General features: G+C 40.6%; 1 protein-coding gene across 2 annotated transcripts; it reads left to right on the plus strand.

Moving 5' to 3' along the window:
* The first annotated feature begins 3,560 nt into the window (after positions 1-3,560).
* On the plus strand, positions 3,561-6,058 carry LOC112174506. 2 transcript variants are annotated; one of them, XR_002926041.2, is made up of 3 exons: positions 3,561-4,532; positions 4,728-4,935; positions 5,821-6,058. XR_002926041.2 is itself a non-coding variant. In XM_024312286.2 (2 exons), the coding sequence occupies exons 1-2, from the start codon at positions 4,314-4,316 to the stop codon at positions 4,890-4,892; spliced, it is 384 nt and encodes a 127-aa protein (XP_024168054.1). In that variant the 5' UTR covers positions 3,561-4,313; the 3' UTR covers positions 4,893-5,556. The 2 variants fall into 2 exon arrangements, 1 of the variants encoding a protein (XP_024168054.1); XM_024312286.2 differs by lacking the exon at positions 5,821-6,058 and having other exon boundaries at positions 4,728-5,556.
* The last annotated feature ends 7,099 nt before the right edge of the window (positions 6,059-13,157 follow it).

The following is a 13,157-nucleotide window of genomic DNA, read 5'->3' on the forward strand; positions in this document are numbered from 1 at the left end:
TATATTATTATGTTTTGGACATTAACATTATTTTAATCTACTAGTTAATTATTTTTCAAAAACTTTAATATAGTTATTGACCAATTGCATTTGACAATTTATAAGATATCATTTTAAGTTATTTTTTCTTTTCTTTTATGAAGTTTTGATATTTTGTGAATGTTTTTTTTTTCTCCTTATTATGAAGTTTTGATATGTTGTGTGCCCCACTTGAAATCTAATCCTAGCTCCGCCACTGTATACTGCTATCTGCGATGTTTAGATATTACTCTCAATTCTCAAAATTTTTAATTAAACTGAGTTTTTGGATTCAAAGTTTTCATCACTTAATTATGATTTACGTACAGATGCCCGTACTGAAAGTGGTCATGGTGTTTCAAAGCCGGTCCAACATAATGCTCCTTAGCTTGGAGAGAGACATATTTACTAATTACTTCGAGTTGGAAAAAAAGCGCAAGCAGCAATATAATAGGCAATACACAACTTAGAATTTTGCGAATTGCCTCATAGAAATATACTGTTTGTAAAGATAAGAAAATTTTTTTTTCTTTTTTTTGTCGGTGAGCTGTGACCTGTTGGTTATCTAAGATAACCGGTATCGTGGATGTCACAGTTTCAAACCTCACTGACATCATGGGAGAGGAGGGGTGGGGTGGGGTTAAAAAAAATAAAAATAAAAAAGAGGGTTTTTTTTTTCCCTCTTTTGTGTCCTTATTGGTAATTTGTCATGAGTTGACAAAATCAACTATAATTTGGAAAAAGATAGAGGTCTAAATACCAATTTTAGGGGTATGAATAGAAGCTCCCAAAAATTAATCCGCATGAGAGCTTTTGAGGGGTTCGGCTCAATGATAAGTTTTTATTAGGAAATCAAGTAGAATACACAACTAAGAATGAGCAAACGGGGGATTCCCCCGCCCCCGCCCCCGCCTCAAGTTTCCCTCGCGCCCCGTTCCCCATCTGGGGATATTTTCAAATGGGGGATTTCCCGCCCCGCCCCCACATTTTCCATTTTCTCTATATGAACTTTTTTGGTTTTCTATTTTGAAAGTTTTTATTTTCTATCTTTTTAGATTTTTTTTCCTTTCCTTTTTTGACAAAAAATAATTCACAAATCACAATTACACAACGATCCAACGGTCGGATCCTTACAGATCACCTAGATGATCATATTTACCGATTTATACGATGATCTAACTGTCGGATCCTCACGAATCACCCTTAGGTTCATCCTCACAAAATTATACGAAGATCCAACGGTCAGATCCTCACGAATCGACCTTAGGTTCATCCTCTCAAAATTATACGAAGATCCAACGGTTGGATCGTCCCGGATCGCCCTTACAATCATCCTCATAAAATTATATGACGATCCAGCGGTCGGATCCTCACGGATCGCCCTTAGGATCATCCTCTCAAAATTATGTGAAGATCCAACGGTTGGATTGTCCCAAATTGCCTTTAGAATCATCCTCACAATATTATACGACGATCCAACGGTCAAATCTTCACGGATCTCCTTTTGAATCGTCTTTTTACAATTATACGAAGATCTAACTGTCGGATCCTTATGGGGAATAAGAAAAATTATAAAAATGCCCTGGTTGAAAAAAAAAAAAAAAAAAAAAAAAAAAAGGGGAACCAGCATGGGTAATGGGAAACCCCGCCCCATCCTCGCTTGACAAATGCGGGGAAAAGCCGCGGGTACCCCGCCCCCCGTTTGCCATTCCTAACACAACTCACCACCAAATAAAAGTATTTTAAGTACTTGGTGTTAGAAGTTATACTATAATTTGCATGTTAGGATTGCTGTAATAGTCGTATCATAATTTAGGACTGAAACAATATATCTATCCTAGTGTCTGCAAATTTACATGAACAAAATCAACTATGACAAATATAGGACTGATATGTTATTATGATCCTAAGTTAGGATGCATAAATCACTGCAATCCTGTAACACAATAAGCACATATATATATATATGGCAGTATACGATATGAATTGAAATAAAAGACAAAGGGTGTGTAGAAATACTAACTAGTTCCACTGCCTCCTTCCATTGTTCTTCTCCTAGATCCACCCTTGATCTCAGATTGTTAATGGGACAATTTTATTGAGGTTTGGTGTTCTAGCAGGGATTAATGCAGGCATTGTTTATCCTTTATATCAGACAAAACAGTTATGCAGTTCCATCCATTAAGGAATTGTTGCATAACTTCCTTATCCTTGTCAGATTGGATTGATATTGATAACCACACCATTTGAAATTCTAATTCAAACAGATTTAAATATATATATATATATAACTATTTTCGATTACAAGTTTATATATACAACGTATTAGTATTTATTTGAACTCTAAACTTCTCAAAAATATCAGCTTAACTAGACAATGCTGATGTCTAGTTCTAATGAATCTTTACACTTGAACGCCAAGAATTAATGTGGTTTAATGATATGTCTCAAGACAATAAGATTAAACTTATTCTACAGGATATTCATAACATCTTCTTTGTCTCAAAATTGTCTTGGCCACCAAGTTGAGACAACCGAGGGACTTTCAAGTGAATTGTCAATGCATAGGTGTGCCAATTCGAGCCCAAATAGCCAAGTAATATTTTATTTAACTTTAAGTACTAATCTGACTTCTTCAAATGACTATGCATCATTATAGTTCATTGTGTCATTTCACTCATTTGTTATGGAAATTCAAGGAATTAAAAGTTTACTCAATCTCATATCTGTCATTTCACTCATTTATTATGGAAATTCAAGGAACTAAGGTCTCGTTTGGTTGGCATAATGAAAAGGTTGGAAAAGGAAAGTTGATCATTTCCTGTGTTTGGCACACCCAAGGAAAGGAACAATTTTCTTGCATGAAGGGAAAATATAGGGGAAATGGATCCTCCCGCACCCCATGGGATTCATTTTCCCTCATACTTTCCCTGCATTAATTACCTATTCTAAAGATTATTTTAATTGTTGTTATTACCAAATTATCCATGAAACTTTTGAATCCTGAATTGTTTATGTTTTGATAATAAGGATATTCTTGAAAAATTGATGTTATCTACTTTCCTATTAATGCACAAACCAAACATCGGAAAAGAAAGTAAAATACATTTTCCCATTACTTTCCTAGTGTTTCCAAACATTGGCAGGGAAATTAGTGAGAAATTTACTTTCCCATGCTCATAGAAAATACCAAAGAACCAATTTCCTTCTCGGCAACCAAATGAGGCCTAAAAGTTTACTCAACCTCACTTATTTACAGATGAAAAAAATATTTATATTTTAGCTTGATTCAAAGATTTTCCTTCAATTTTACAAAACTCAATTTGCTTTCCATCAAATTTAAGAGAGAAGGAAGATGTAATTTGCTTTCCATCAAATTTAAGAGAGAAGGAAGAGTGATCCAAACACTCCCTTAAATTTCCCACCCAAACTTCTCCCGAGAAACTCAGACTTGTACAGATCTCGCGAGATATTTCCGCGGTGAAATTCCCACTTCCTACAAATATCGACCATTCCGCCAGAACAACGCAAAAATGATTTCCCCAAAATTCAAACGACTCAAAACCGACCACGATCGGAGCCCCCCCGATCGCCACCACCTCCGCCGCCACAATTCCTTACTTACCCGACAGCGTCATCGAACAAATCCTCTCTTCCTTCCCTTCAAACTCGCCGCTTAGGCAACCGCCGTTTCGAAGCAGTGGGCGGCGCTGTTTCGACGAGGGCGACCCCTCCGATTCCGACGACCCTGCCAAGTTCCAAAGATTCCTCCGATTCTTGGAGAATTGCTTGATACGGTGCCAGAAACAGAGGAGCTTAGAGAAGCTGACATACTGTCTCGCCGGAGACGATAAGGACAAGATTGACAAGTGTGTGACGTTTGCAATTGAGAGATGTGTCAAAGAGTTAGAGCTCTGTTTCGTCGAAGCCGAAACTAGAGTTGGAGTTGATGATGATCCTATAACACTAGTGTCACTGAAAACCATGTCCCTCAAAGAGGTTGAATTCGATGACGAAATTGATCTTGAGATCTTAATTCATGGTTGCCCTCATCTCGTGATCTTGGCTACACGCCCCTGGATCTTCACATTTCGTGTTCGAGTCTTAAATCATTGGAAATTATGAACTGCCATTCGTTGGATTTTGTAGTTCAGTGTATCAATCTTGAGTCTTTTATGTTCGTTTCCAAGTGTACCTGTGCCCTCCATAATGTGGAAATGTGACAACCTGAAGCTTCTTTACGTGTTTAGTGTGGGGGGTTGAAAGAACTCCATTTGCTTGGATGCGAAGAGAGTATGGAGAACGCAATTTTCACTCCAAATCTGGAGTATATTCTGTTTAGTGGTGTTGCGGAGGCCAAGGTCCATTTTGTGGAATCTCCACCGAGGTTGTTAGAGGCTACAGTCAGAATTACGAATTATGGGTGGACCTTTGAATGTTATTCGTTTCTGAGAGATTGTCTTGAAAGTTTCGATTGCTCCAGAAAAGTGGAGATAGATATTCGTGATGCTGAGGTATTATAGAATCTCCTTTTCAATTCTTTTAGTGCTACAGATATTTTGCAGTCTCTTGTTTCTCATATTGCACCTCGCTGTTTCAAAGTGTTACTTTTCACGAGCAACAAAAAGCAATGTGAAAAACAAGTCAGCAAAGTGTAATTCTTTTATGTTCTTCTCCCTCTTTAATTATTTGCTGTCAATGGCTTGTAGGGTCTCATAATACCAGAACATTGCAGAAGGGAAGGGTCTCCACCATTACCTAGTGTCAAGCAGCTGCAGCTAACCTTTGCTGTTCCGTTAGGGGACAGAGATTATTGGTTGGATCCTTCCTTGGCTTGGATAGCACCATCTGCAGAGATTATTTGTTGGGGATAAAGTGACTGTCAGACATTTGTTTCATTCAGAATTTCTGCCAAGGGTAAACTACTCTACCAGTAGAGCTCATTGAGAAAATTGATCAGTTGTAGCTAGCTGCTATATGTATACTCTTGTGATTCATTATTTATTGATCTTTACAAACATTTTTATCTTATTCAAAATAAGTAATAATGTATTATAATGTAAGCATTCATGTGAAGTTAAACAATCAACCGGCACCTTCTTCATTCCTTGGGACTAGACCCTTAATGATATGTACTGATAAGGGAGAGTCCCTCATTTACGCTGATATGGGTAATGCATCCTTGACCCAAAAAGCAAAAATAAAGAAACATGTGCGGTGAATATTGTGCATTTAAGTTTCTCGAAGTTGATATGCCCTTCACGTTCATGTCTCAAACTGTTGGATGTTTATGCATTGCAAAGACCAGCCATTTGAAATTTATGCTTTGAATTTTTTTTTTTGGAAAATTTGAATCTCAATCTTTTATGTTTAAGAATTTTCCCTGCTTGAGACTGTGACCTTGTGTGAATGGTGGAATGTCTGTAAGTAGAAACATATCATCAACATCCTTTGGTGATGACCAGCTGAAAGACCAAAACATTTTGGAGGCCTCCTCAAGTTTATTCTGATTTTTTTTTTTTTTTTTTTTTTGTGGTTTTCTTTAGGCCTCCTGTATTTTTACGTGATCATGGCCTTCCATCATAAAAGTGGATACGGAATAATTTACTTTCCTTTAGAGATTACCTTGAAAACATTGATTTTCTCTGAAACAATTATCCTGTATACTCATCGGTCAGTATTTTATGTATATAATAACTTTTCAATTTACATAGTTTAATCAATGATAGTTTGTGCAATTGATTATCAATCCTAATATGTTGAATTCCCTCTTTACTTAGTTTGTTGTAAATGATGTTGTAGGGTCTCATATTTCCAGAACTTTTCAAAGCTATGGTATCGATCAACCATTACCTAGTTCCAAGCAGCTGGAGGACGCCAGAGATTAGAGTAGGGTTGAACAGTGAAGTGTGCTGCACTGCCGACTCGTTGAACATTTCACAAAGTGGCCATTTCTTGTATTTGATATAATCTACTGCAATGCATAATAGGTTTCAATAGTGGTTTTATACATTTTCCTGTTGTTTTACTGCAGCTCATTACAGTTTAAGAAAAGCTCGTATAAAAACAAGCCTAGTACACTAAAAAGAAGCCTAAAGAAAAAATCATTCATCTACGTCTCACTTACTTACACGCAGTTGTGGTACAACTGAAACATAGAAACATCTCTCTAAAAGCTACTTCTTCACATACTAGATTTGAAAATATAAAGTTTTTATATTTAAATAATAGCTAACTCCTTTCCCTTAAGGTTGGAGTTAGCAACATCACCCGAAGTCCCTCCATCTGGGATGTCAGATTCTTCCTAGCCTTGGATCTTTTTCTCTTTTTCTTTCCACCTCGTTTAGCAGCTTTCTTTCCTTTGCCTGCAGTGTTGTAAGGCAGTTTGTATTGGTGCCAACCCGGGCGGCCCCTTTTTTTGTTTTTTGTTTTTGCCAGAGCTATGTTAGTGTGAGTCATCGTTACCTATTAGGAATAGACTACAAGAGAATATATTGTTGTAATTACTTACCTTGTATATGTTTTGTAGTACGGTTGTAGTACAATTGTAATCTGTTTATATACACCACAGAATGGGTGTGATAATATATCCGAAAATTCATTCTCTAAATCTTGTGATATCTGACTTGGTATCATAGCAAAGATCCGAGAGGACTTTGTCTCTTTAGCTGCCCAATTTTTCCTCAATCCGAGGAGTTGATACAAAACCAAACCCCTAGGATTGTTTTTGTCGTTCTCTGAGCCTAGTCTTCATCTCTTTTGAGGGACCGACCTCTGTCAAAGCTTCAGGTCTTCGTCTCTTTTGAAGGACCGATCTCTTCATCACTCGAAGACCCAGATCGACTTCGGACCCAGCTTCAGTCGAAGACCGATCTCTTCATCACTCCAGCTTCAGTCAAAGACCCAGATCGACTTCGGACCCAGCTGCCCAGATCGACTTCGGACCCAGCTGCCCAGATCGACTTTGCGTCCGAAGACGCCGTCGTTTCCAGATCGCTCGGTTTCCGACGCTGCTCCAGATCTCCAGTTTCCGGCAGCCAGCGAACCTGCTCCAGTCTATTTGGCCTGGACGCTTGTCGCTCCGTCCACACCAGTTTGCGGCGTCACCCGCATCGGTCTCAACCCGCCTCCATCTGTCTCGACCCGCTTCAGTGAGTCCACCCGCCTCCTTCAGTGAGTCAACTCGCCTCCATCAGTGAGTCCACTCATCTCGACTCGGTCAACCGACTCGGTCCACACATCCAGTTTAGTCAACCAGGTTAAAAAAAAAAAAAAAAAAAAAAAAAAACTGTTACTATTTGTTTATTTCTGCTGCGTACTTTGGGATTCGTATATTTTCTATTGTATTATTGCAATGGGTGGTGATGACAGTGAAAGTCAGGGTTCTAAGGCCAATGAGATACAGAAGGTTGAGGTCTCTGTCAAGAGCTCAAAAGGTGGTTCTTTCGGAGGTACCAAACTCACTGGTACCAATTTCCGAACATGGAAGAAGATTATGTCAGTTTATCTCCGTGGAATACACAAAATGGAGTATGTGACTGGAACAATCAAGGCTCCCAGTGAAGATGATGTGGATGCCTATGCTAAATGGGCAGATGATGATGGGCTGGTAATGTCAATTCTATTTCGAGCCATGACTGATGATGTGCTACAGATGGTGGAGGAATGTGAAACTGCTGAGGCGATATGGAAGACATTGGGGGATTTGTATACCAACGAGTCTGATTTTATACAGGTTCATGAATTGATGTGTAAATCTGCTAGTATGCAACAGAATGGGCAACCAATAGCTGTGTATTTCACCAAGCTGAAGAATGTATGGGCTAAAATTGATCAGAAGCGTCCTTGCAAGATCAAGAATCAGGAAGATCTAGTGTGGTACCAGAAGGAGAAGGAGCTAGAAAGGGTTCATGTATTCCTGAGAGGGCTTGATGAGAAGCATAGCAGTGCCAAGGGAGAATTGCTCAGAATGACAGACCCTCCTAGTTTGACCACAGCCTTTACATACATCCGCAAGGATGAGTCTCAACAGGAAAGTGTCAAACATGCACAGGTTGAAGTATCTAGCCTAGCCATTCAGGCCAAGTCACCGGCACCTTTCCTCCAGCAGCAGAGTTCAGCCCCACTTCATCAGCAAGGTTTTCCACAAGGCTTCACCAACCGCCCTCGTCCTCAGTGTTCTTATTGCAATGACCTTGGGCATGTTCGGGAGACTTGTTGGAAGTTGAACCCACACCTTAAACCTAAAAAGCAAGGTTATCGTCCTAAGGCGAAAGCAGCTGCTGTTCAATTGGTCCAAGAACCGGATTTCTATGGAGTAGTTGGCCAAGATCATCATACAGCAGGTGGAGTTACTCCTACAACCTCTATAGCTGGTCGAGGTAAAATTGGTATGGCGTTAAAGGTTTCTACTTTTGTTGGTTCTGATACATGGATTATTGATTCTGGTGCCTCCGATCATATGACTTATGACAAATCATATTTTACTGAATTGTCTTCCCCACCAGTGTCCTATGTAACCAATGCCAATGGTGAGGCATTTCCTATGTTAGGGTCAGGATCAGTTCGTATTCCTCCTACCTTAGAACTTCATAATGTGTTATATGTGCCTGACTTGTCCCACCATTTGATATCTGTTCCCCAGTTGAATACTGAGTCTAAATGCTCCGTAACATTTTTTCCTATGTATGTGATTTTTCAAGATCTTCTCACAGGGAGATAATTGGTCGGGGGTATCTGAGGGGCAGGTTGTTCCATCTGGATCAGACATACGCAAGAGAGAAACCAGGAGCACCGTCCCGCGCTGCTTTGACTTCGAGTTCTGATAAGCTAAGTGAAATTTGGTTGTGGCATCGCCGTTTAGGGCATCCCTCTTTTAGTCTTATGAGAAAAACCATGCCTACTTTGTTTATTGGTGTGGATGAGTCTAGTTTACATTGTGAAACATGTGTTTTGGCCAAGAGTCATCGTGCTACTTATTTTCCTAGTATTTCTAATAAAAGTGTTGCTCCTTTTGAGTTGATTCATTCTGATGTTTGGGGGCCATCTAGAGAACCCACTGTGTCGGGTATGAGATACTTTGTGTTGTTTATTGATGATTGTACAAGATTGTCGTGGGTTGCTCTGCTAAAAACCAAAGATGAAGTCTTTCCAGCTTTTCAAACTTTTCGTACTCTTGTTCAAACACAATACCATAGCACCATTAAAGTCCTTCGTTCTGACAATGGGGGGGAATATGTTAATCATGTTTTCCAAGAGTTTTTTACAACCAATGGGATTGTTCACCAAACTACATGTCCACAAACACCAGAACAAAATGGAGTGTCTGAAAGGAAAAACCGCCATTTACTTGATATGGCTCGTGCCATTCCCTTTAGTGCTCATATGCCTAAGTATCTTTGGGGCGATGCTGTACAGGCTTCCTCCCATCTTATTAATCGTCTTCCATCTAGCGTCCTTCAGGGAAAAATACCATTTGAGGTTCTTGCATCTCATGTCTCCTTACCTTCCTTTCATAATCTTCCAGCTCGTGTCTTTGGTTGTGTTGCCTTTGTCCATGTTCCTAAAAACCAGAGGTCTAAGTTGGATGCCTGGGCGCTTAAGTGTGTCTTTGTTGGCTATGGAGGGAATTAGAAGGGATACAAGTGCTATCATCCACCTACCAGGAAGTACTATGTCACTATGGACGTTACCTTCTTTGAAGACATGAGTTATTTTTCCGCTTCAGATACAGCTCTTCAAGGGGAGAATTCATATTTTGAAGAGCTGTATCATGGAGAGGGGGAGGAAACAGAAGGAGGAGAGGAAGAAGTCACAAAGGCAGGAGGTATTTTGACGGATCCAGTTGAGACCATCAGCCCGCCACCTCTTGAAGCAGTAGCTCCAAGCATCCAGGCACCAGTTCCTATGGCTGAAAATGAAGTTGAAGACACGATTGCCCCTCCTGCCATTACTTCTACCCCTGACCCACAGCTTCCTGGTACGGAAGATCACTCATTTGAGGTATGTCCACCCACTAGTACTAGTAGTAGTGAGTCTGTTGAGCAATATGTGTTACCAAATAGGACCACTCGGGGTCAATCAGTCAAAAGATATGAACTTACTCTTACTGCCAAATCAAAATACCCAGTAGCTAATTATATGTCCACTAGGAGATTGTCTAAGTCATATGAATCATTTGTGAATCAAATATCTGCTGTATCAGTACCTAACAAAGTGCAGGATGCGTTGGGGAATCCAAATTGGAGGAAGGCAATGGAGGAAGAGATGGAGGCGTTGCAGAAGAACAATACTTGGCAACTTGTGCCTCCACCACAAGGCAAGAAGCCTGTAGGTTGTCGTTGGGTGTTTACTGTGAAACATAATGCAGATGGATCAGTGAATCGGTACAAAGCACACCTTGTAGCAAAGGGGTTTACTCAGACATATGGTATAGACTATGATGAAACATTTGCCCCTGTCGCCAAGATGAACACTATTCGGGTTCTGCTCTCATTTGCTGCTAGTTTAAACTGGCCACTCCGACAGTTTGATGTCAAGAATGCATTTCTTCATGGAGAGTTAGCCGAGGAAGTGTACATGAGCCTTCCACCTGGGTATGTAGTTGCTTCTCCTGGTGATTTTGTCTGTAGATTAAGAAAATCTCTGTATGGTCTCAAACAGTCACCATGTGCTTGGTTTGGAAGATTTTCACAGTTTATGCGGAAGGTTGGTTACAGGCAGAGCAACTCAGACCATACCTTGTTTCTCAAGCATCAACAAGGGAAGGTAACAGCTCTAATTATTTATGTGGATGATATGGTAATCACTGGTAATGATACAGTTGAGATGGATAGACTGCAGAGACAGCTAGCCTCTGAGTTTGAGATGAAGGACTTGGGTGAGCTTAAGTACTTCTTAGGAATTAAGGTAGCTAGGGGGAGAGAAGGAATATATCTGTGCCAGAGGAAGTATGTTCTTGATTTGCTGACAGAGACAAGTTTGTTGGATTGCAGACCTATTGACACTCCTATTGAGCAGAACCATTGTTTAGCTGAGTATCCAGATTAGGTACCTACTGATCGAGCTCGCTATCAGAGGTTAGTTGGGCGCTTGATTTATTTGGCTCATACTAGACCAGACGTTGCATATGCAGTGAGTGTGGTGAGTCAGTTCATGCATAATCCAAGTGAGAGTCACATGGATGCGGTTATGCGGATTCTGAAGTACTTGAAGTCAGCTCCAGGAAGGGGAGTACTTTTTTCTAAACATAACAACATTCTTGAGGTTTGTGGCTTCACAGATGCAGATTGGGCTGGAAATATCACAGACAGGAGGTCGACATCAGGTTACTTTACCTTTGTGGGAGGTAATCTGGTTACATGGAAGAGTAAGAAACAGAAAGTTGTGGCACGTTCTAGTGCTGAGGCAGAGTATAGAGGTATGGCTCACGGAGTGTGTGAATTGTTGTGGCAGAGAAATCTGTTATGTGATCTGGGTTTCAAACTCAAAAATTCCATGTAGTTGTATTGTGATAACAAGGCAACTATTGACATATCACAGAATCCGGTACAGCATGATCGTACTAAACATGTGGAGGTTGATCGTCACTTTATAAAGGAGAAGCTAGATGCCAAAATTATTAGCTTTCCTTTTGTTCCAACTGAAGAGCAACTTGCAGATGTACTTACCAAAGGAGTTTCCAGGAAGGCGTTTTATGACTCACTTAGCAAGTTGGGCATGGTTGATGTATATGCGCCAACTTGAGGGGGAGTGTTAGTGTGAGTCATCGTTCCCTATTAGGAATAGACTACAAGAGAATATATTGTTGTAATTACTTACCTTGTATATGTTGTGTAGTACGGTTGTAGTACAATTGTAATTTGTTTATATACACCACAGAATGGGTGTGATAATATATCAGAAAATTCATTCTCTAAATCTTGTGATATCTGACTAGCTAGCCACATACGGCTCTAGTGTGATCAATCCCATAGTAGCAGCATCGATACTTCTCTTCCCAATTGCCAAACTGAGCTTTGGTTTCTTCGGGGACACAGACTGATCTTCTACTCTCTTTCTCTTCTTCCCCGTGACGGGTGACATAGCCTGTGGTTGTTTGCCAATCTCCTAATAGCGACTTGGTGCCGAGCTTTCTGGGGCAGGAAGGAACCTGCAAAAACATAAGAAAGAGTGGGAGCTATACCCTGAGGGATCTGCGCCTTGAAGACCAAAGTCGGGCCACCATTAGTAACCCTAATTCGGAATGAACTCGCCACCAAAGCTGCAATGCCAGAACTCCTTATTGCCCTCCCAATCATGCACCACTAACATTCTCTACTTCCTCCAGAGGCGGCCCAGAACAGGGCAAGCCCACATGAGTCACAAACTTGCATCTGCCACACTTGCCGAAGTGTTTGTCATACTTGAACAGTAGTTGAAATGCACAATAACCTCAACCATATCCTTCAAGCAATATAGTCGTTGCAAACGCAAGGGTTGAGTGAATTCAATCTCAACTCGAATAGGTAGCACGCCTCGCCGGAAAGCCGGCCTATCCCATTCCTTCATGTCTCCAAGCGTACTGCTAACCAAGTAACCATACGCATCACCCTCTTAGAATGAAAAGTCAGTAGAATTTTCAACAGCGTGATCCAGTAATAGGACCTTTGTAGCGGCACCAGATCGATCTGCTCGATACCATCATATTCGGCAAGAGAAATTGGGGCACGATTGAACCCCACGGGCCACCGCGCCACACTCAGGCTCTGCCAACAGGATCCAAAAAAGTAAACAGGACCTAATCTCCATCAACAGGTTCAACCCTAAAATCCCCATTGATGTTCCAAACAGATCGTAACATCCCAAGAATGAACACAGTAAGTAACTTACCCACCATATAGACCTCTGGATGTCGAAGACCATTACACATCGACGACCTTAGATTCACAGCCTTCTTCCCCTCCGCCAGAGCAAAAGAGGATGCCAGTCTTGTTGTGATTGTGTTGATGTCTGCCATCACTTTCAATCTTGTGAAGTTGCTCGCTGAAAACCCTCACTCGAGAAAAAACCCTAACCCTAGAACCAAACCATTGCGAGAGAGAATACAACACATGAAATTTTTATATCGGTATAAAGGGATTGGTCTGCAGAAAACAAAA

Source organism: Rosa chinensis, chromosome 6 (genome assembly GCF_002994745.2).
Source record: "Rosa chinensis cultivar Old Blush chromosome 6, RchiOBHm-V2, whole genome shotgun sequence".
Taxonomy (NCBI): domain Eukaryota; kingdom Viridiplantae; phylum Streptophyta; class Magnoliopsida; order Rosales; family Rosaceae; genus Rosa; species Rosa chinensis.

What these genes read in the sequence shown, in the direction of transcription:
- LOC112174506 (XM_024312286.2), top strand. Translation starts at nt 4,314, where the DNA reads ATGGAGAACGCAATTTTCACTCCAAATCTGGAGTATATTCTGTTTAGT. An exon ending in TAGATATTCGTGATGCTGAG is followed by an intron (nt 4,533 to 4,727) that starts GTATTATAGAAT and finishes AATGGCTTGTAG; the next exon opens with GGTCTCATAATACCAGAACA.